Consider the following 24,318-nt stretch of genomic DNA (forward strand, 5'->3'; position numbering starts at 1 on the left):
GTGTTCTGACACTCTCACTTTCTGGCACAACAACATTCAGACTGAGCTCTCAGCTCCATCATCCTCCAGAATAGGAGTGTATGTGGATCACAGTGCAGGAACTCTGTCCTTCTACAGCGTCTCTGACACAATGACCCTCCTACACACAGTCCACACCACATTCACTCAGCCTCTCTGTGCTGGGTTTGAGGTTGGTCTGATGTCATTAGCTAAACTGTGTGACTCAGTAATGAAACACAGATAAAAAACCAAGACTGTTTTATGCCGTTACAGTTTTTCATGATTGCTTAGGCACAATTTTGAAAACAGGGCTCATTTTGTCCAAACACTACACACAATTTACACAGCCACACACACAAACACCACAACACCTCAGACTGTGTGCAGAATTCACATCATTCAAAACCATACAATAATTTATAAAAACTCAATTTTGTCACCATATGGTGCACACAGAGTTCATATGATCTGATTCTGTTTGAACCAGTTACGCACTGCTGTGCTCAATCTAAAACACCTAAAACACACTGATTTATCAGTCTACTCAGGCTTTAGCAGAGCTCAGTAACACTGAGATTAATAACTGATCACATTGATTTATCAGTCTACTCAGGCTTTAGCAGAGCTCAGTAACACTGAGATTAATAACAGATCCTCACATTGATTTATCAGTCTACTCAGGCTTTAGCAGAGCTCAGTAACACTGAGATTAATAACTGATCATCACATTGATTTATCAGTCTACTCAGGCTTTAGCAGAGCTCAGTAACGCTGAGATTAATAACTGATCATTACATTGATTTATCAGTCTACTCAGGCTTTAGCAGAGCTCAGTAACACTGAGATTAATAACTGATCATCACATTGATTTATCAGTCTACTCAGGCTTTAGCAGAGCTCAGTAACACTGAGATTAATAACTGATCACACTGATTTATCAGTCTACTCAGCCTTTAGCAGAGCTCAGTAACACTGAGATTAATAACTGATCACATTGATTTATCAGTCTACTCAGGCTTTAGCAGAGCTCAGTAACACTGAGATTAATAACTGATCACATTGATTTATCAGTCTACTCAGGCTTTAGCAGAGCTCAGTAACACTGAGATTAATAACTGATCACACTGATTTATCAGTCTACTCAGCCTTTAGCAGAGCTCAGTAACACTGAGATTAATAACTGATCACATTGATTTATCAGTCTACTCAGGCTTTAGCAGAGCTCAGTAACACTGAGATTAATAACTGATCACATTGATTTATCAGTCTACTCAGGCTTTAGCAGAGCTCAGTAACACTGAGATTAATAACTGATCACATTGATTTATCAGTCTACTCAGGCTTTAGCAGAGCTCAGTAACACTGAGATTAATAACTGATCATCACATTGATTTATCAGTCTACTCAGGCTTTAGCAGAGCTCAGTAACACTGAGATTAATAACTGATCATCACATTGATTTATCAGTCTACTCAGGCTTTAGCAGAGCTCAGTAACACTGAGATTAATAACTGATCATCACATTGATTTATCAGTCTACTCAGGCTTTAGCAGAGCTCAGTAACACTGAGATTAATAACTGATCACACTGATTTATCAGTCTACTCAGGCTTCTTTTGGTAAAGAAACCCTCTTTAGTGTTCATCTAACGAGCATGTTTTCTACATGCTGTGCGCTGATTTAAAAAAAAACAAGCATCAATAGTGTTTCTTTTGAAGATTTTTCTTTTTTTCAAATTTAGTGAAAAGTATTCTAAAATATTTTCTTAAATATGTAAAAAGTAACTACGCTAAAAACTGCCTTTACAAAATGTAACTTGGACTGAAAGCAAATACCTTATTTCTGTACTCTAAATATTTACTCCCAATACTTGTACTCCATTAAATCCCAAACCTGCACACTGCTGAAAATTTTCATTCCTCTCCACATTGTAACATCAGTCATTACATCCATGCACTTCCAAAGGTTGCATTTTGCACTGAAATTCAGAAAAGAACATTTTCTAAATAGAATGTATTATAATATATATATATATATATATGATATATATATATATATATATATATATATATATATCATAAACACAGCAGAAACATTCATGGAGACAAAAAAGAAAGCATGAATTAAAAAAACTCACCTGTTACGTTTTTTTATATTGCTTACACTTGATTGGTGCTTTGTACAGACCTGAGTGTCTGATCACCTGATGGCCATGTTTGATCAGTTGGTCCACAGGTGTTGGTATTTTGAAAGGCAGTGCCTTTAAATGGCAAAAAAGTGACATCATGTTAGATTTCTGTGTCTAATGTAATGAAAGGTGTGTTTAGTGGTCTGAAAAACACTGTGTGTAGTGTTTTGCTAAAAGTGTGAGTCTGAGAATGAACTTACATTAGTGCAGATTTGGGCTGAGGTTTTGCTCCTGAAGTGTCAGGTTTCACTAACTATGTGTTATTTCATCTCAGTTTTCAGGGATATTCATCTGAATGGGTGTAAATATCATAATGGCATCATGCCATGTTTAGAGCCATCATCGTTTCCATCACAGTTGAACTGTTCAGTGATTTTCAGGTGCAACAAATCAAGTGTTGGGAAAGTTTTTCTGTTTGTAACATAAGTAAATGCATCTCCTCATTAATCGCCTGTATGAATCCGTTTTCCCCCTCAGTCTTGAAGCCAGAAGGGGGTCCTGTCATCTCTTACATTTCTGTGATGAAGTGAATGTTGCTATTAACTTCCTGAAAAGTAGAGTAAAGACGCCAAAGACTGTACATACATTGTTGATCTAAATAAAGTAATGCTGAATTTTAAAGAATGGGCTTACTCGTCTGTAACTTTATTACTAATCTGTGCATTTCCCTACATCACTAACCAGAGCTTCTCACTCTTACCCAACATAATAGCTGGAGGTGTAACGAGAACTTATCCCTCCAGTAGGTCAGATTATAGAAAGAGAAGTGAAGACAAACAACTACAACAGTAAGAAAACTTCTTACATGTTTTATACATGATTGTGGGCCAAACTCAGAGACTGCATCACAAAATCTCTTTTAGAGCAATAAGGGAGAGATGGCGCCCTCTGGTGGATGCTACTAAAACATCTGCCACTCTGACAGCAGTAGGTTTGACCATGTTAGATTAATACAGGTAAAACATACTGTACATAATAGCTATAGATAAACAGACCAGCCATTAGTTTCAGGTTTATGTCTGTGTTTCCATAGTTACAGAAATCAGTTTCCCGTAACAGAGAGAAGCTCAATGAGTCGGTTCCTTAGGAAACAAATCCAGCAGTCATAGTTAAAGTACTGAGCATGGGTCAGAACCAGCGGCAGACTCAGTCTGTTTGAAGTGCAGGAGTGACAAAATAAAAAGGGCCCCTACTGCATGACATGGGGCACATCATCCATACTGCACTACCACTAGCCCTCTTGCCTTGATTGGAATTGACCCCTCTTAAGGTCATGTAAAAAAAGGTCTATTGTTTTCCCATCCAAGATAAGCATTCTTGACCAGGTTACTGATAAAGATGCACTGGACTCTCAGTACTCATACAAACTATGTACATAGCTAGTTATCTAGTTCCAGAACATTCTATCATACACTGTTCATGTTGTTTGTGCCAACACCTGCCTGGGGTGTGGGCCTTGAGTCCCCAGACTTCTTGTAGTTCAATTATTAATTGAAAACATAGTAATAATAACACTGTTATCTGCTGTCAGGGGACACTTCGGAAAAATCTGAAAATTAATTAATTTTTAATATCAACAGACATATATAAAAAATAGCACAATGCTATTTATAGCACATCCTATCATAACAGATTACATTCTTATTTTTCTGCATGGCTTTATATCTGATGATATATTGAAATAACTGCATCAAGACTTTATATTTCAGAGTACTTGAGTTTGAGTAACTAACTAAGAGACCCCATATAAAAAGAGCTATAGTAATATTACTGGAATTTCTACAGTATTCCTATAAGAAATTTATAGTAAATACTCAACAAGCATGGCCCCTCAGGCCCACTGTGGACTGACTATGGGCAGTGGGCACACAAAACCCACACTTAGACAGGCCTGAATTAGGGCTGCCTGCACAGAGCCAACATTGAAGGGGTAAGCATTTACCAGCCAGCCAAATCTCATTTTAAATAGCTCGTTGTGGGACATTAGACAAGCTGCAAGTGGGCTCCTACAGAGCCAGTTCAGGCTTGCTTGCTGGGACACCACAGGGTGAACACCACTTACATTGTAAATATTAGACGATACTACAGGAATATTATAGATATTATGAAATGATTGTGGTTAATTGTAGAATATGCAGCATTAAAGAAATTGTATAGTATTACTGCAGCTCTTTTTTGGTAGGGACATGTCCAGTTTAGTTTTCAGAGGCTGGTGATATTATATCACATCAAGGAGTATCTTTAGAACATTTTATCACCCACAGTCTACAAACCACACACGGACAAAAGAGTTTCACATTTTTCTAATGAACTGCTGGAAGAGCAGTTTGATGGAAGCTGGTTTCAGATGGTCTAAACTGGTCTTCGATGGTCTAGATGGTTGACAGGCTAGGCACCTGCCTGTGCTAGACTAGACCATGAGGGTCAACTTGGTCATGATGGTTGAGTGTTTTGGTCATACTGGTTATGCTGGTCGACCAACTTGGTCATAGTTGACAAACTTGGTCAAGGTGGTCATACTGCTCGACAGTCTTGGTCATGCTGGTCAGCCAGCTTGGCCATGCTGTCCATGCTGATCAACCAACTTGGTCATGATGGATGACCAGCTTTGTCAAGCCCTGCTAGTCATGAAGTCATCCACCTTGGTCATACTGGTCGTCCAGCTTGGTCATGGTGGTCATGCTGGTCGACAGTCTTGGTCATGCTGGTCAGTCAGCTTGGCCATGCTGTCCATGCTGATCGACCAACTTGGTCATGATGGATGACCAGCTTTGTCAAGCCCTGCTAGTCATGAAGTCAGCCCACTTGGTCATACTGGTCGTCCAGCTTGGTCATGGTGGTCATGCTGGTCGACAGTCTTGGTCATGCTGGTCAGTCAGCTTGGCCATGCTGTCCATGCTGATCGACCAACTTGGTCATGATGGATGACCAGCTTTGTCAAGCCCTGCTAGTCATGAAGTCAGCCAACTTGGTCATACTGGTCGTCCAGCTTGGTCATGGTGGTCATGCTGGTCGACCAGCCAAACCATTAGACCAGCCAAACGTTTGGTTTTGATGGCTCGAGCTGGCCAAGCGAATGTACATCAATACCTCCGTCATTTATTTATTTATTTATTTATTTATTTATTCAGGGAAAAGGGTTTGAAAAATAAAAATTACTGTCACAAAAATGAGCCAAAATTCAAGTTGGGCTAAAATTTCTTTAATTCATTCTTTCGTTAGAATCCAAAACATTCCCAACTGGCTTAGGTTAAGACGGTGCCATGGCAACGGGCCGTGAGAGGAACTGCGCATGTGCGGGAGAGAGGACGCGGAGTGGGTCAGTGAGTAACTTTAAGCCTAATAAAAAGCGATTTAAAGTTATTTTATTCCCAGCGTGTAGCTGCTGTTTGTACCTAAAGTTAGCGTTTTTAACAGTATGGCTAGCAGCATAAAACCTGAGCGAGGAATTCGACATAAATGTGTTTGTGTTTTGATTCTGAATGAAAAATGAATTTGTGAAAAAACTCAAACCTCCGTCAGATAACGCAAAGTTAGTTAGCCGTTTACTAACCGCCAACAAACAAACGCCACACTGAAAAGAAAGATACTTTGGCAGGTAAAAACCTGGACATAAGCGGTTTACAGTGGCATAAACAAGGATTCAACCACTGGTAAACACGGGTTAAGTTGCTTCATAAAGGTTTAAAATTAAAAGCACTTTATGAACGAAGCTGAAATTAGCTTTTTATTCGTGAGCTTTTTGTTCGAATTCTCCCGTTCCACCTTAAATGGTGCAGCAGTTACATTCTGGCGCTGCACCATTTAAGGTGGAACGGGAGAATTCGAATAAAAAGTTATTTTCAACATCGTCTTTTAGAACATCAAACTGATGGTTGAGTCTATGTGTGGAAAACTGGAGAAGAACTCCAGCCAGACTGCCTTAAGATACTGTAAAGACGTGGGCACGTGACAGTAAGGGACTGTTTGTTTATGTATTTGTTTGTTTGTTTAACAACGGTGTCAGTGAACTTCTGTTCATTTTTGGGGTCATGACCTCAGGTGTAAACAAAGACATCCTGGATGCAAACCTGCGCATACAGTAAGAATCACACTATTATTTTGAAATAATACTTTTCCAAAAAGCAAATGAAAGTCATGAAATGGTCTGTATAAAATAAATATCATTTGCTTTGACTTTCTTTCCTGACACAGTAAACTAGATACATTTTCCAGTATGTCACAAATATGTTTTTTTAGGGCCACTGTATCTAATGTTTCTCATTATAGTTTGTTATAAGACTATTCAGCCTATTTCTAGGCACTTTTACTTGTATTAGGCGTGGCTTCTTGCTAAAATTGATTGATAAGATCACCTAAAATAAATGAAAATGGCAAGAAATAGATTGAAAAGTCTTATAGTAATCTTATACTGCTCTTAGAATTTGATATTTAGCATACAATCAAGGTGTTTTCTCCCACCAAGGTAGTTACCATAGGGCAGAAACCATGTTGATGAGGAAAAATTAGGCAAAATTTCTTTCTGGTTGTGTCCCTGATTCTTTTATAGGCTGGGAGGAATTCAGCAAGCTGACTGGGGCAATGTGACACCTGCTTAACCTGCTTCTCTAGACGGTTTCCAGGACAGCTAAACGGCTCAGGTAGCGAAACCCAAGGCTGTGCCGATGACTCAGGTGCAGGAGAATGACCAAACTGTGCAGGGCAGGTGGACTACACAACTGGTGGAGAAGGGCACTGCTAATCTTTGGGGTAAAATGACTCACCTCGAACCTTCTTAGATCTCTACCCTGTATTGTAGCACAGATAATAATATGCCGTCATTTGGCTTCTGATGTTTCTATTTCAGGTATGCCGTTCAAAGTCAGGAAAGGATGTGATTCTGGAATGATATTCCTCCACAAACCTGTCCCTCCTCATCTGCTCCAAGCTACGGTGAGGGCCTCCCATTTGGGCTTGTATTTTAATCTGTTCTTGACGACACCCTGTAAACGTTACGTATGTAAGTTATGTAAAAGGCTAAGTACTGCTGTTTTGTCATGTGATGCCGATCCCTTTTCTTTCTTCAGTCGCCTAGAGGTGTTTGGCCGAGGTCATTATCAGGGGGAAGGACAGACAGAAGGTGCCGGTACATCAGGAGTGCAACACAGAGATCAACCAGAGTTGTTACACAATCAAAAACAACAGCTGACATGCCACGTACGCTCACTCCCTGCTCAGTAAAACAGTTACAGGTATTAAACACGCACACATGTCCCATGTACAGTCATGCTCACCATTATTGGCACCCCTTCCTTTTTTGCATAACCTGTACAATATCTTCAGAAATAAATGCAAATGTACCAAAGTTATATCTTCAGGATTTTTTAATTGGAGGTCCAAAGTAATACAACAAAAAAAACATTGTTTTTCAACTTGCATGTTGCAATTTTAAAGAAGAAACAGAATAAACAGCATGTGCAGCAATAAAGGCACCCCTTGTTAATATTTGGTTGCACACCCTTTGGCTGTGATGACAGCCTCCAAACGTTTCTTGTAGCCATCTATAAGCTTCTTGCACTTCTCAGCTGGTATTTTTTCCCACTCTTCCTTTGCAGTTTGTTCAAGCTCTTGAATGTTTGCAGGATTCTTTTTCCCAATGGCAGATTTCAACTCACCCCAAAGATTTTCAATGGGATTGAGGTCAGGACTCATTGCTGGCCATTTTAAAACAGTCCATTTTTTCCTTTTAAACCATTCCCGTGTACTTTTGGATGTGTGCTTTGGGTCATTGTCTTGCTGGAATACCCATGATCTTCGGCTCAAACCAAGTTTTCTTACACTGGGTAGGACATTTCGCTCTAAAATCTCTTGATAATTCTCTGATTTCATGATTCCTGTGATACGGTCAAGGCCTCCAGTACCAGACGCAGCAAAGCAACCCCACAGCATTATGGATCCTCCACCATGCTTAACTGTTGGTAGGGTGTTCTTTTCCTTATAAGCTTCATTGCGCCGTCTGTAAACAAACTGTTGCTTTGCATTGCCAAAAAGCTCTATTTTTGTTTCATCTGTCCACAAAACATTGTCCCAGAATGATTGTGGTTTGTCAAGGTACTCTTTGGCAAAGATCAGTCGTTCCTTTTTATGTCTTTTCTTTAGCAATGGTTTCTTCCTTGGCCTTCGCCCATAAAGCTCTGCATGGTTTAGCGTGCGGCGTATGGTACTTGTTGAAACCATGACCCCAGACTGTTCCAGGTTGGCCTTCAGTTCTTTGGATGTTTGCCTTGGTGTTTTTTCCACCATTCGCACCAAACTTCGAAGACTTCTCTTGTCAATTTTCCTCTTTCCCCCACGTCCAGGGAGGTTCTTGACAGTTCCATGCTTGGCAAACTTCTTAATAACATTGCGCACTGTTGAAACTGGGATACCAAGGTCTTTGGAGATGGCCTTATACCCTTTGGAAGTCTTGTGTTTGCTAATAATAGCACTTCTGATGTCCTCAGACAGCTCCTTTGTCTTCACCATTGTAACAAATGAACATGGCCCAACGTATGGCTTTTTAAAACCCTGATGTCACAGGTGATTATTATTTGCGATTTACCACAGGTGAGTGAAAATTTGTTTCCATATTAAATTAATGTAAAGGGTGCCAATACCAGTGTCACAGCAAGCTTTAGGTTTTTTCTGTTTTTCCCTCACATTGTTTTTTGTTTTAAATTGTTGTTTATAGTTTGCTCTTTTGTTTTAAATATGAGTGCTCTATACAAAAAACTGTTTCAGTTGATTAATTTTTTCAGGGGATATTCCACAATATGTACTTAAACTTCATGGGTGCCAATAATGATGAGCAGGACTGTACAATATGTATGTAAATACCTATATGTCATAATAATGTTGCATACAGTATTGTACAAACGTCGGAGACCACCTTTAATTTAGGAGATTAGATATAAGATAATCCATTTGCACAAAAAACAGCAATTTCCAAAACAACCACCTGGAAGACCTGATAGACACCAAAACTGCCCCCATCAGATAAACAGCACATAAAGCTCTCATCTTTGAGAGAGAGGAGAAAATCAAGCTGCTTCAGATCTGAAAACATCCACAGGTGTTTCTGTCCATCCTTCCACTGTGAGAAGACGACTCAGCGCTGTGGGTCTGAAAGGATGTGTAGCTGTTCAAGAAGAGCCTCACTGAGAAGAGGAGACGGACACATCAAACAAAGAAGCTGAACGATGGACTGACCACCCCAGAGTCCAGCCCTCAACACCACTGAATGTGTTCCGGATTACTTAACAGAAAGTCCTAGGACTGAACGCTGGAAGGGTGGAAAACTATCTTTGTGGAATTATTTATAATGGAAGCTGTAATAAGATAAAGAGTGGACACACTAAATACTGATTTTTTTTAAACTGTTTAGTTGAGGCTCCTGTGTAATTTTCTGTTAAATACATGTTTTCTGATTATATTTTTTTTCTGTTGTGAAAATGAATAATGTACATAATGGCCATTTTGACTGGAAAATTAATAAATGAAGGTTGTTCTCTGACTTTTGCACTTTACTGTTTATGTAAGTGTATGTATAATCACAATTTTCCAAACCTAATCCTAAACCTAACCCTAAACCCAGGAACCAAAAGAAATGTTTCTACCATGAGTTTTTCTTTTCCTTTAGGATTTTTTTATCCTAAAAAAATACAATACAATACTAAAACGTACAAACAGCCACATAATTCAGTTATGCACCAGATAGCCTTTTTTGAACACACCTTCGCTCTCGTTCCAAAGATAAGGAATAATTGCATTTTCTGGACACTTATGCAGAGACACTTAACTCAGTTTTTCTCTCACAGAAGCAGCTTTTCTCTGAACAACAGGAGGCCGACGCCATCGCACAGCCGCTGCTGGACACAGAAAATGGATTCATTAAGGTGTGTATGTGGATCGAGACGGCTGCGGGACTCTGCTTAATCATATGAAGCATTAAATCTCAAAGAAATGACTTTTTACCCTTTAAAATGATAGTTCAGTGACAAATCATACGTGCACAAGTTTCTTCCTTTCCCCAAATGTAGTTAATCAGCCAAGACATGTTTTAGTGTCTGAAGTTTTTGTTTTAAAACTGAAGCTATGAGGCTAATGCAGCTAAAAAGCAGTGGAAGCTTATACCCCCACCAACTAACTGCATGCCTAAATCATCACAAACTTGCTGCAAACAGTATGAAGTTGTTCAGAATCTCTAACAGGGTTGATTGTGTAGTTTCTGACACTGTATGACTCAGTGTTGTCTGTTAAACATGGACTAAAGTACATCACAAAGATATAAACAGTAATAGCAGCTTCTTGAAGTCTGAATTTTGTCTGTATGTTTGCCTGTGTTAGGAGTAATTTTGGGTTATAAGGCAGAAAAAGGTGTAAATTTGATGTTTTACTAAACTGTTGTACAGTATAAGGCATATCAAGGTTCTCAAAGTTTCTGGGAAATATTATATGTAAAACTGATTCCGGATCAGCACCCTTATTGTTTGTGTGTGTGTAGGACCTGGAACTGTACTTGGATCACAGGGACTCAGTGGCTTTGAAGAAGCGTGAGCTTCTGCACAGGCGCTGGACACAGTGCGTGTGGCGGCCAGTACAGCGAAGCGTCGAGCAGCGCTTCGCCCACAGCTGCTGTGAGGGCGTGGAGCCAATGAGGACGATGCTTGCATACTACATTAACTACTGCAATGCAAAGGTGCTCTCTTTCACAGTTTAGAGACGAGCTACAGCATTAGGCTTTTTTCATTCACAGCTCAATTCTGCCCTGTAACACTGTGATAAATGAGTATGCATGGGATGTTGTGTATTGAGTATATCTGGGATGGTTTTCCTATGTTTTATCCATTGTACAGACATTTGTTGGTTTTTGTATGTGTTCTAAATGCATGACTTAAATCCACCAAAACACTCAGCAAGAAAAAAACCAACCTTCTAGATCAGTCACAGCACTGAAATGGATATACTAACCTCAAATGGTACGTTTTGCAGGGATTTGTGTCTTTGGAGAGTTATGATCCTCAGGAATACGAGCCTTTCCTGCTCCACATTAGCAGGCCACACTCTTTTCAGGTGAGTTTGAAATAAAATACATTTTCTAGTGGTATATATTAGCATGGAAACAGGTATCAAGGCCAATTCACCAAAAAAAAGGTCATAGTTTACAGTCTGCACTGTTAAACACAAATAATCATAGTTGCTACAGACTGTACATGTAACCACTCTGTCTTGCTGTCTTTCTAAAGCCCTATTCAGACTAGATTAGTTTTACATGATGAGGTGGGTAATGTAAATTTCTGTGATTTTAGTCCTGTCCGAATATGCCATGTCAGTCATTTTTACTGACTATGCACTCCTGCATCAGTAAAGATTCCGGCTCCTTTTACCTTTTATAAAAAGAGCAGTAGAATTAACCTCAGGTTATATTAATCCTGTGCAAATCAGTATGTAAAAATGGTATCATATTCTGTGTAAAAAAGAGTTTCTTACATATGGAAGCACTCAAAGAAGCATTTACTTTTTGTTCTTTATGGCTCAAATCAAGCCAGTATGTAATGTTACTGTCCTGTCTCACATATACAACTTCAGACAGGTAAAAATTACAGGAAAGAAGTTTGATCTCATGCGGTGAAGTGGACTTTTTGCTGTGAATGCTAATGACACTGCATGACATTCACTTAAGCGAGGTAAATGGTTAGGGAAAGGGCCGGCAACATATATATATATGCTGACTGCTAATTCACCAACCTTTAACCTTGAAGTCTGGCGCGTAGACTGCTGGTCACTACGAATTAAGTTATTTGTGTTTATAATCACTCCAGCTGGTTTTCTGATATGTTTAATCTGCAACGTGAAACTGTCAAACACTCAATAGTCCTGAAGTTGAAGTCAGTTTCTCATTCGCCAGGTTCTTGTTCGAATTTTCCCGTTCCACCTTAAATGGTGCAGCAGTTACATTCTGGTACCTCAGGCACCATTTTAGGTGGAACTGGAAATTCGAACAAGAAGCTGGTGAATGAGAAGCAACTTCAGCCTCGTAAAAAATCTAATGTTGAGAGACATTTTACAAGAAACTGTTCTACTTTTGTGGAAAAGTTTCCTGCTGGAGATGTGAGAAAAGCAGCTATAGCTGAGCTGAAGCTTAAAGCAGAGCAAAGCAAGTCTGTGTTTTTGTTTATATTGTTTAGCCTATACTAGCACATCAGCACATACTGAGACATATTTACAGCCAAGATGCTAAAATGGACATAAAATGTTGTGGCTCCCTGATTTTTCTTGAAAGGACAAAATGGCTCTTCTTAACATTAGGGTTCCCAACCCCTGGGTTAGGCTAAACAAAATAATGGCTAAATTAAATGATTTGATGTATTCTACTGTTTTCTGGAGTGAAGGCGGTAGGTAAATTAAGCAGCCTTCCCATTTCTGTCATTTATACAGAGATTTCTTATTCTATCCTAATCGGTCATAAACATCACAGACACCCTATGGTCAAACTGCATTGCCCCAACTCTCCATGGAAAACTGTCCAAATAAGGGCTTAAGTTATTGTCTACTGTCTTGTACTTAATGTTTGAGTAGTTAGTTGTGCTCTGTACTGTACTGAATAGTATTTTTTGTACTACTGTTTTTGTACAGTATGTTTTGTACTATTGTTGCTTTATCTGCTGTTTCTTGTAAAGTGCATCACAGTGGTTCCAGGGAAAGTATGCAATGTCCAACAGTAGAAACCTGTCCAGCATTTCTTCTAAAATGAAGGGTATTAATAGTGAGTTTGTGCTGCAGTAACAACCTCTACTCTTCTAGGAAGGCTTTACACTAGATGTTGAACATTGCTGTGAGGATTTGATAGAGCATTAGTGAGGTCAGGTACTGATGTCGGATGGTCAGTTCTGGATCACTCCAACTTATCCCAATAGTACTGGATGGAGCTCCATCACTCCAGAGAACACAGATCTGCTCCACAGCCCAATGTGGGGGGCTTTATACCCCTCTAGCCCAAGGCATTGTGACCTTACGATCATGTGCTGCAACCTTTGGACATGCCATGTATATTTTGTTCCTCCTTCAACACATGAGAAGGAATGAAAACATTTGACTGTTGAGATAACCTTAAATGAAAGCATCCAATGGTCCTCCAGGTCAGCACACCTCCCTTGAAGGACCCGCTCTCCCTCCAGTCCCGCGCAAGAATGAAGGAAAAGAGAACTATCCTTCGCTGCCACACGGGTTTGAAAAAGTGTCTTACAGTTATTTACATTCATTAATGCAGCACTTTTGTTAGCTTTGGGACACAATATGGACTTTGTGTAACCATTGTCCTGTGCCCAACAGGGCATGTGAATGACTGTAAGCAGCAGGAAGAAGGCAGGGACAAGAGCTGCCTACAGAGAGCCCGCAGGTAGGGAAACTGTAGGAAGACAGTTTATTACTACCTTGTATCTACACACATTGGCCATTTTATCAGAAATATACCATATAAGTGCATTTTGTAGGTTTACAGTTACAGATGTAGCCCACCTGTTGCTGCACACTTTATCAGCCCTGTTCTGCTCTGACCATCAATAGAAAGGGACGACCACAAGACCACTACTGACTAGATGTTATTTGGGTGTTGGACCATTCTTTACATAGTGATACTGACATAGTAGTGCATGTGGCGCTGCTACAAGTGTATTAGGCACAGCAGTGTTGCTGGGTTAGTATTACTGCTAAGTTGAGAGTGGCCCCCCCTCAAAAATATCCATACAAAAGCAGCTCTGTGGTCAGAAACGGACCATTGATGAAAAAAAAAGCCGAAAGTTTTGACTGAAAAAAGCAAATTAAATATGTTAAAATGTAATAAACAGTCTGGATTATAATAATAATAAGATGAAAATAAGAAATAGTCATTAAACACACTTTCTTCGCTCTCCTGCACCAGTCTGCAGAGTTATGCTCAAGCAGCAGATCACTAGTAACATTTAAACACAGCAGCTGCACTCTATGATCTTTCAGTTAATGCTAAAAAGTGTATTAAAGTTATTTAAGGAAATTAACAATAAATGATACTGATTAACTTAATATCTTTTGGTAATAAACTATTTCCACCACTGATTCGATCGTTGTTACTGCAAACACATGCGTTCGTTAGTTCCTCCTGAGGTTTATGGCTCTTTCTTCTCTTTAAATGGCGAACACTGAAGTGATCTGGGTGCTGATAGCTCCCCTGCTGGAGAAACTTGACACTGCTGGGCAGGAGTTCCAAAGCCACCTCCATGTTCTTTATTTATTATAAACTAGGTGTTTTCCATTTTTATAGCAGAGGCACTCTGGAATTCAGATGCCTTTAGGAAACCACTAAGTCTTATATTTTCATAATTTTACAACATTTAATATTTTTAATATTATTTAGCAAGCTGTTTAAAATTAAATTAGTCCTCTAGTTCTCTCAGTTCTCTTTCCCAACATGGCAGTTAGAAGCTTTGAAGCATCTTCTGCATTATTACGTTGATTCAAAAGCATAAATAGAATAGAAAATAATGTATGAACATCCCTTTTCTTTTGGTTTCAGTTTTCGCTTGACCATGTCGTGAGCTTCGGTTTTGTTTTCAGTCAGAAATTTTCATTTTGGTGCATCTCTTCAATTATATGTACAATCGAATATAAGTTTTAGTTTGGTTTCTTTCTGTTGCAGAGTGAGTCGAGGCACTGTTTACCTGGCCACAGCCGAGGGGCGGTGCTTCCAGCCTGAATGCTGGTCCTCTATTGGTCCATCATGACACTGTTTAACATGACCTTCTATGAAACCCTGACCCACTTCCTCTTAATCCAGTTGTGACCTACAATGTCATATATCATTCTTTCTGTGTTGAGAAATTAATGATGAAAGCATTCAAGTGTGCGTGTTTGTCAGGGTACTAGTTAAAATGCTCCTCAAACTACTGAAATCAAACATGTTCCACACACTGTCACTTTAGAGTAAAAATTTGGCAAAAAATATAATTTTCCACCTACTGCAGATGCCATTGATCAGTCAAGACATGTTTGATATCCAAATTTAGCACTGGAGCTATAAGGCTAATGTTGCTAACACTAGAAGTCAATAATCACCCAAATCTTTTTTTGTAAATACATCCTCCAAAACTTGCATTCAGGTCTCCATTAATGTTGCACAGACTTGGTGATGAATGACTTGGGCCCAATCCCATTTCACCCCTCACCCCTACCACTGAGCCCTTACTCTTCCTTTTTGGGCATTCACGCCTAAGGGTTGAGTGTCCCGATTGTTATTGAAATAGAGGGGTAGGGCGAAGTGTTAGGGCTACATGGCCCTTCAAACAATAGTTTTTCAGAGACTCCAAACAGAGACAAATGTTTACAGCTTAGCTGCACAACACATTTATTAAAGCTTAGACTGTTTGTGCACAGAACTGAATTTCATGGAAGCTTGTGAAAACCAGAATTGAGAGTTAGGACCTACTTGTGTCCTTCTGTCTTGCTCACCCTTCTGTCTAAACCAAAGACGGTCATACTTGCACTTCATCAGTCTTTCAGATGAACAGTGTGGTTTGCATCACTTTATAGTAGGGGTGTCAAACCCCTCCACTAAAGGGGCCATATTAAAAAATGTCAGCAAATCTGTGGGCCGGTTGTGTTTTTGTTTCAATTTTGACCCAAACTGGCCATTGGATATTTAAAATACGCTGAAACTGCAACAGCAAAAACTAGGCTCTGAATACTTGACCATTTTAATGAAAACATATCGTTCTATATAAAATAAGAGGCTTTGTATAAAACAGTGGGCTACGTTAGGCTACAAATCACTGTTAAACCTCTTTAAATGCCCCCAGTGTACAGTAGGTTTTTAAACCTGCCTGTTTGCTTAAACTAGACACCTGGCGTCTTTTCTTTTTATGGTGCTGTCCCATAGATGCACATCATATTGCAGTGCATGCTGGGGATTGTAGTGCAGCTCATGGTAAAATGGGCTAATATTAATAATAATAATTAATTAATAATAATAATAATAATTAAATAATTTCACAGGCCTGACTTGGCCCATGGGCCTTGTGTTTGACACATGGGCTTTATATTGAATTTGTGCTTGTTATTTTAACAATGACAGTCCAAATGTTCAGAAGACTGTGTGTGGTTTAAAAACAAGCTTTGGCGCCCTCTAGTGAAACTGAAATCAGTCAGAGGCTCAGCTCAAGTAACTCAATGGAGTTTTAGGACTCACTGGCTGAGTAGAGTTTTATCTGAGTGTAATCAAAGTGTCAGGCCTGATGAATAAAAGGCTAGAGGTCAGTGGGGAGAATCTGACCTCCTGTAGGGGCCTTGTGCAGCAACAGCCGGGGCGTCGGCAGCCCCTTCCCCTCCTGATCGTTCTTTGTGGTTACAAGTGGAACTTCCATACGACCTAGAAACTTTGGAAATGTAACATACATGTACTTAAAAGCTACAATAAAAAATAAAGAATGTAGGGTGTCGTAAGGCAAAGTAGTAGCCAAAAAATGTATGATTTGAATTTGCCACTATTTTGCCATTATCAATATTGCATATAAAACTCAGAAGACACGTGTGGGTTCACTGATTCTTTTGGACAGTAAATAAAATGGCTATATTTGTTGTAGTCATTGTGAGCCCCGGGGCCGTATTACAGAAACTTTGTATCTTTTTGTCTTAACTTAAGTTCTGACAGGTCAAGATAAGATTTTTCACAAATTTGTGTTACAGAAGCAAAACTTATCCTAATTTAAGAATCTTATCTTACAGCATCTTTTCTTATCTCAAGTTAGGAAACCTCAACTTACTCGATTGAATTCGACAATCAACAGTCGTGTCTGTTACCTAGCAACCGACTATTCGTGCACAGCTGAAACGTAAACACGTAATCAAGTTAGTTAGCCAAACAGCTAACGTTAGCTACTGTTACTGAAGTAAACAAGGCCAAATAAAACTAAAGCGCGATAAACTGAAAGTTAAGAATATTGTGTCGGCGCTTTGTGCTGTTTATCAGAGCATCGCCGTTTCAGTCTCCATTTCCCAAACGCTTTAGCCGAGCGTGCTAACATTACTCCTGCTAATAAACAGACACATGTTCATCTCCGCCTCCTCATTATTCACCATCATCACTGTTATATTTCATCATCAACATTAACACACGAAGGTAATAAGAGGGACGGTGAAGATCGTCTCTGCAGCGTCTGGAGCTTTTAAATGCTGTCAAAGTCAAAGCACTGTTTTCAATGTAGATAAATGTAGCGTCGTTATGCTACTTACAGTGAAATGTGCTGCCTTTCACTGCATAAAACAACAGAAACAGACGGTTAAAACGGAAGTTAAGATGCTCTGGGGTTGTTGTCTTAACATACTTATTTATAAACATATTTAGGATATTTTGGCAACTTAAGATGTTTCTGTAAAACCGTTTTCTTATCTGGAAATAAGAGAAGATCATAGACTTAAGAACTGTTGTTCTGTAATAGCTTCTGTCCTAACTTCAGTCCTAACTGAAGTTGCCATGACAACAAAGCAGCTAAGACATGATCTCAGACTTAAGATTTTTCTGTAATATGGCCCTGGTTTCTATCACCACCACTGTAAGAAAAACACTGTAAGTTGGTAGGTTTCTCTTGCGATGAACCATTTCACATCAAACCACTCTGAATGACTTTGTTTACATCTCAAACATCTCAATTATGCAGACATTTTGAAAAATCGGTGGAGTTCGCCTTTAAGCCAAGCACACACTACGTCATTTAAGCCTTGACTTTCCATCTGTGACAACCCCAGTTTGGCAACCAAAGAAGCATGTGCCTATGTTTTTTACTTCCTGTAAATTACTGTGATTAAAGCTTTAATTAGGGAGGTTAACAATGATTTAATTTCAGAATTTTCGACATCTTTGGAAGTATGCTGATTAAAAATAAATTCAATTAAATAGATAGACTTATTGCCACAACTGACTGTGTAATATATCAACGCAAGAGATGCTCTCCATTCTTAACAGCTGTCCTCAGCGTCATGTCCACCTCAGGACAGCAAATAAAAGTTGATTTAATTTATTAAAATGCTGAACAGCTAATTCTTTAATACCCTAATCAGTATTCGTGTTGCGTGTTTGGACGCTTCTGTTTATAAAGAAAAATCATGTTGCTCTTGCTGTCTGTGAGCTCGGCCTATCATGGCATGCTGGAACAACAGCCACACGCAAACTCACATTTGGTGAAGTTTCACTGGAGCTGTGTGGCTAATGCTAACAAGAAGTGGAAGTTTATGCACACCAGTTAGCGTTCCCCAAAGTTTCTGACACTGTATGACATCCTGTTATCCATGAACATGGACAAAAGTATGTTGCATAGCTGAAAACAGTAGAAGCCTGAATTCTGTCTGTAAATTAGTCCATTAACTCTGACCTGTTGCATATGCATACATCACCACTGAAATCCTGCTGATTAAAAAAACACTTCTAATCTTTTAAGAGAATTAAAGCCGTGAATAACATGCTTAGCCAGGTTTTTATTGTCAAAAACAGGGATTTATGCAAGGCTCTGTGGAGTTCTTAAATACTGAGATTCATAGCCATTAGACAGTACAGCAGGTAACGTTACAGCAAGTCCTTATGGGAAAGTTTGTCCACTCGATGGCCATCTTGGCAACGCCGCTGGGCATTTATTTCCAGCCATACAAGCCCAGACTCCTGTCTCTTTGAAAGAGGAGAGACCAAAATACTTGAAACTGAAAGGCCAAATTACCGTTTCAAAAACATATGAATTTCACTGTTAAAGTCTGACAAAAACCTCATAAATAGTGACGCATAAAATCGTCTTTTTTGGGGTAGTTGTGGCTACTGTGCTTGCTCAGATCTCCACAACGAGGGGGTCACTTTCCCTGCTCACAGCGTAACCAGCGAGCTGACTAAAAGGCAGGACTTGCTCTGTAAACAGACACCATGTTGAGCGTTACAAGCTTTCCCATTCATATTCCAGTGAGTGACCAGTCTCCTCCTTTATAATTTCTCTGTGTATTAGTGTAGTACTCGTGTCTCGGCCTCCTCTCGGTCTCAACATCATTTGAACTTGGTCTTGAGGGAAAGTGGACTCAGAAATTGCTGTTGAGACCAGCCAACTGCGACGCCTCTGTCTGAGATAACTGGAAACTGAATTATTACTGAATATCAACAAAACCAGAATAAAACAGTCCCTTTTTCTGCATCAAGTGTTCCCAAACTTTTGCAACTCGCAGCCACACAAACGACCAAAAGGTTTCTGTGATCAGATTGCATCTTTTTCTGACTCATCTAATGAGAAGCTGAAGGCTGAAGAGAAGAAATCTGAGGAGCTCTGGTTCAACAGGATTAGATACATATTCCGTGTTTAGTCTCTGACTGATGGTGTAAACTGTTGGGTTTCACAGCTTCATTTGTAAAGACCCCTGAGCAAACAACACAGAGCTGTAGCTGCGCATTTTCAGTTCCCACACAGGTGAAGTGCAGCGCCACATACTCACTGCTGTATTTTCTTTGTTTTGGTTAGACTTGCCCTGAAAAAATATAAACATAAGTACCATTTTGCCAGCTAAATAATCATTTTAACTCCAGACAAGCTGTTGTTCCCTCCTTTCCCCTCCTCTTCCTCATCTTTCTCCCCTCCCTCATCCTCCTCCTGAGGGATGAGGCTAACACCTGATTCAGTCCACGAGAAGGTCGTTTTTTTGGTTACCACATCTCAGCACACTATACACTAGAAGATAAAACGTGACGAAAGCAACTTTACAGTTCAGTTGCATGAACAAGGCTGATTTGCTTTTTTAAAACAGACTTTATTAAAGGTTATATCAAAGACATAACATCAAACAATCACCTCACCGCCAGACACTGCGGCGGGTTACCCAACATAAGGTATATAAAATCAGCTCAGACTGGTGATTGTGATGTTAAAAGCAGAAATAGAGCATTGCATGAATGCGGCACACTGTAATTTAGCCACAACTAACTCAGCTATTATTCCAATTTAGACTGATAGTTAGTTAAATCTGCCTTTGTGGATTCATCCATGACTGAGCGGGAGATACAGAATTAGTAAATGAACAGAATTATCAAACAGATCCACTGAGAATGCAGATTTATATGCTCTGCCAGCACTTCACTCGCAATAACTTCACTCACATTCAGCAAAAATGCCAAATGCCAAAATGTAAGTTTATATTTAATTAAAATATTCATTAAATACGACATATTTACACTACTACTACTACTTAAAGATCGATGGAGAATGCACTGTAGATGGTTCTATACAGAACCTTTTTGAAAAAGGGTTCTACATAGCACCCAAAAGGGTTGTTCTATTGTTACGACTGTCAAGCCTGTAAACATAGAAGAACACTTTTTGGTGCTCTTTTCAAAAAGGCTCTATGTACAGTAGAATCACATTAAACACATTCTCAATCAATCTTAAGAACCCTTTCACAATGCAAAGAACCATTTGATCATGCAAAGGGTTCTGTGAGTGTTCATGCGTCTATATAGAACCATTTTCCTCAGGTAATTTGATTGTAGAGCACAATTACAAACTATATATCACTGTTGTCGAAAGAAAACCTCATACCTCCAAAATGGTAACTTTACAGGAGAAGGAAAAAACCAACTCTACTTTTAATGTAAGTCAATTAAACCAGAATTTTTTCCAAGTAATCTTGGGCCGTTTCTTTTGGTCCATCCATCATGAAATTCACACACACTGCAAAGGCCAACGGGCTTTTTCAAATTATGTCAAAAACTGAATTGGTCACTGATTGGTCAACAGAGCTTGGAGTAGTGAGTGGCTGGACTCCAAAAATCCTGTGGGTGAGAAATGCACAGAGCGAATCTCGGGGCAGGTCACATTACACATTCCAGTGATCCCACTGCTGGTCTTCATTATTCTGTGAGCAACCCTTGAACGGACTTTCACCATGTAAGCAAATCTCAAACAAGCCCTATTAATTACTCCTGCAGCGCAGCAGCGGCTTAATTTACTGCTGAATCCTTCTCAGCTTCTCTCCGCATCCTCACACTGACAGACTGTGAAATGATGATTTTAAAACGCCGCTCTCCACCGGCTCCCTGTTTGACAGAGTGGTAAATTAGGGTTATTGATTATGGCTGAGTAGTTTGAAGGGTGAATCACTTTGAAGCATCACACTGATTAAATGACTGTCCCTTTGCTCACGGTGCGCTGCGTCACCACACCACCGAACTGCGCTGGGGTCGTTACTCAGTGCTGAATTTTAAAGAGTTATTTGAATCATAAATATTTGTTTGTTCTCTCTTTTGGTGAGGAGGTGAGGTTATGGTCACTTTATGTCAGGCCAAATGAAACATTCTTTTGGGCCTACTTTGACCTTGGACAGCTCTGTTCTACACACTTAAAAAAGATGGTTCTTTAAGGGTTCTTAAGCAAAGGGAATAGTTGTATTTAGAACTATGAGCTCTGTATAGAGCCATTTCATGCTTAAGTGGTTCTTTGCATGGTGAAATGGTTCAATGGTTCTTCAGACTAATAGAGAATGGGCTGTAGATGGTTCTATATGGCACCAAAAAAGGTTCTTCTATTGTTACGCTTGACATCGTAACAATAGCTGAACTTCTATATAGAACCATTTACAGCACATTCTCCACCAATCTGAGCCCTTTCACGATGCAAAGAACCTTTTAATCACGCAAAAGGTTCTTTGAGTGCTCATGGTTCTATATAGAATCATTTTCTTTACTAAAGAACCATTGAAGAACCATCTTCTTAAGTGTGCACATCAATCTGAAGAATGTTTCACTATGCAAAAAGTGAAATATTCTTTTGGGCCTACTTTGGCCTTGGACAGCTCTGTTCTACACTCTTAAAAAAGATGGTTCTTCAAGGGTACTTAGGTTAAGGGAATAGTTCTATTTAGAACTATGAGCTCTGTATAGAGCCATTTCATGCTTAAGTGGTTCTCTGCATGTCAAAATTGATCTTCAAATTGAGAATGTGTTGGATATGGTTCTATATAGCACAAAAAGGGTTCTTCTGTTGTAACAAGCCTGACATCATAACAATAGCAGAACCCTTTCTGGTGCTATATGGAACCCTTTTCAAATAGGTTCTATATAGAACCATCTATAGCACATTGCCCATCAATATGAAGAGCCCTTTCACGATGCAAAGAACCCATTAATCATGCAAAGGGTTCTTTGAGTGTTCATGGTTCTATATAGAACCATTTTCTTTACTAAAGAACCCTTGAAGAACCATATTTTTAAGTGTGTACATCAATCTAAAGAATGTTTCACTATGTAGTACTTACCAAGTACTTGGCAACTGTATTGCCAGCCCTTTTTTTACAGTGCAGGCCCTCTATTTATTTCACCATATACAGTACTTGTACATGGTAAAGACGACAATCTTTGAAAAGAGATCTTGACAAGAGGAACCAAAGGATCAGGATTGAGTAGAAAACAACTGTTGCGAGACTATTTAGCAGAAACCGACTGAAGTATCTGTATCAGAGGGCCATGAGCTCTACATGCCTGACCTGAGCCATCTGGAAGCCTCCGATCCCTCCAGCTTTGTTAAACTCTTCATTAAAGAGTGCCGTTAATTGTTAATGGACTAAATCCTATGGGAAACACTTCCTTTTGTTCTTGTTTCCCTTTCCTGGTGCTCTCTCTCTTTATCTGAGCTTCACCAGGCCACAGGAAACACGCTGTATCCTTTATAGACGCTGAGGGACTTCAGCCTGTCATTTAAAGCTTTCTGACCGCCGGTCTTTCTGAGCACTGCCCACCCCAGGGACCGTCTTTCTTTTAAACATGAGGCCACTTCTGCTTCTTTACAGGCCAGTGAGTATCGACTGATGCTTCTCAATTAGCGTTTATGGATGGATGAAGTCTGCCTGTTGTTGAGGTGTTAGATCGTGAGGGTGTTAAAATAATTTATTGCTGCTCATGAAGGATGTAGTGTTAATCGCAATTAATCCATTCGTTTGTATAGTTAATTGTGAGTCACCACATTTCTCATATTGGCTTAAATTTGACTCTAAAGAAAGATTGTTGACCAATTCTATCATAGCAACATGCAGTTGGGCCTCAGTCTAGACTACTACGGATGGTTTGAAGTGTCCAGCATTATTAGTGGTGTTATTAATCCATCACATTAACTTGGACACCACTAGTTATTATATTGACCACGTTTATCTTTCTTCCTTGTTTTTAACCCCTTAAAATCAGAGGCTTTTTACATTCTGAGGCAGGTTTGCTATTCAGTCACTTCACTGACTAAAGTGCAAATTATTATTCCTACACTCTTAAAAAAGATGGTTCTTCAAGGGTTCTTTAATAAAGAAAATGGTTCTATATAGACCCATGTATGCATAAAGAACCCTTTGCATGATTAAAGGGTTCTTTGCATCACTAAACAGTTCCTCAGACTGACGGAGAATGTGTTGTAGATGGTTCTATACAGAACCTCTTTGAAAAGGATTCTACACAGCACCAAAATGGGTTCTTCTATTGTTATAATGTCAGGCTTGACTCAGTAACAGAACCCTTTTTGGTGCTATTTAGAATCCTTTTCAAAGAGGTTCTGTATAGAACCATCTACAACACATTCTCCATCAATCTGAAGAAGCGTTTCGTGATGCAAAGAACCCTTTAATCATGCAGAGGGTTTTTTGAGAGTTCATAGTTCTATATAGAACCATCTTCTTTTCTAAAGAACACTGTTTTAAGTGTGTACTTATTGAAAGTGGGCCATCGCTATTTAAGGTGTTAATGCTTTTTTACCTGAAAAGTATGTGAAATATACTCAGACAAATCTCTATCATTAAAATCATTTATTTGAAAACAAACAAACAAAACAAAACTGTTATTGCATTTATGTGGCAAATGCACATATTGCCAGGACATATTGCTTATAATTCCTCCCTGCTTACAGTATCTTCATATGTATCTCAAGAAATCCCCCAAAAGCACGAAAATTACTTCAAACCAAGAACTGAGAAATTTGCTGTGGATTCGTGTTTTCTAATAGTCCAATTTCTGCACGGTTCATGCAGTTAATAGTCAAGTACATGGAGACATTACAGTCTGGTGAGATGACAGATTATCTCGACGTGAT

General features: G+C 39.3%; 2 protein-coding genes across 2 annotated transcripts in view; both read left to right on the forward strand.

The window, feature by feature from the left end:
* LOC118816058 (tripartite motif-containing protein 16-like) overlaps positions 1-244 on the forward strand; it is a 20,163-nt gene extending 19,919 nt beyond the window's left edge. The window contains exon 7 of the mRNA XM_036582565.1: positions 1-244. This exon is cut by the window's left edge and continues 310 nt beyond it. Within this exon, the coding sequence (XP_036438458.1) occupies positions 1-244 (244 nt within the window).
* A 5,223-nt stretch (positions 245-5,467) lies between these two features.
* On the forward strand, positions 5,468-15,049 carry fam228a (family with sequence similarity 228 member A). The gene is made up of 10 exons (XM_036581093.1): positions 5,468-5,511; positions 6,738-6,937; positions 7,035-7,120; positions 7,255-7,419; positions 10,024-10,101; positions 10,710-10,904; positions 11,198-11,278; positions 13,345-13,432; positions 13,538-13,604; positions 14,880-15,049. Exons 2-10 carry the CDS (start codon positions 6,853-6,855, stop codon positions 14,962-14,964), a joined length of 930 nt encoding a protein of 309 aa, XP_036436986.1. The 5' UTR covers positions 5,468-5,511; positions 6,738-6,852; the 3' UTR covers positions 14,965-15,049.
* Positions 15,050-24,318: the final 9,269 nt, after the last annotated feature.

Source organism: Colossoma macropomum, unplaced genomic scaffold, assembly GCF_904425465.1.
Source record: "Colossoma macropomum unplaced genomic scaffold, Colossoma_macropomum, whole genome shotgun sequence".
Taxonomy (NCBI): Eukaryota; Metazoa; Chordata; class Actinopteri; order Characiformes; family Serrasalmidae; genus Colossoma; species Colossoma macropomum.

Coding starts and splice junctions, on each gene's coding strand:
- fam228a (XM_036581093.1), top strand. CDS start 6,853: ATGACTCAGGTGCAGGAGAATGACCAAACTGTGCAGGGCAGGTGGACT. Junction 6,938..7,034: donor GGGCACTGCTAATCTTTGGG/GTAAAATGACTC, acceptor TTTCTATTTCAG/GTATGCCGTTCAAAGTCAGG. Junction 10,905..11,197: donor TTAACTACTGCAATGCAAAG/GTGCTCTCTTTC, acceptor TACGTTTTGCAG/GGATTTGTGTCTTTGGAGAG.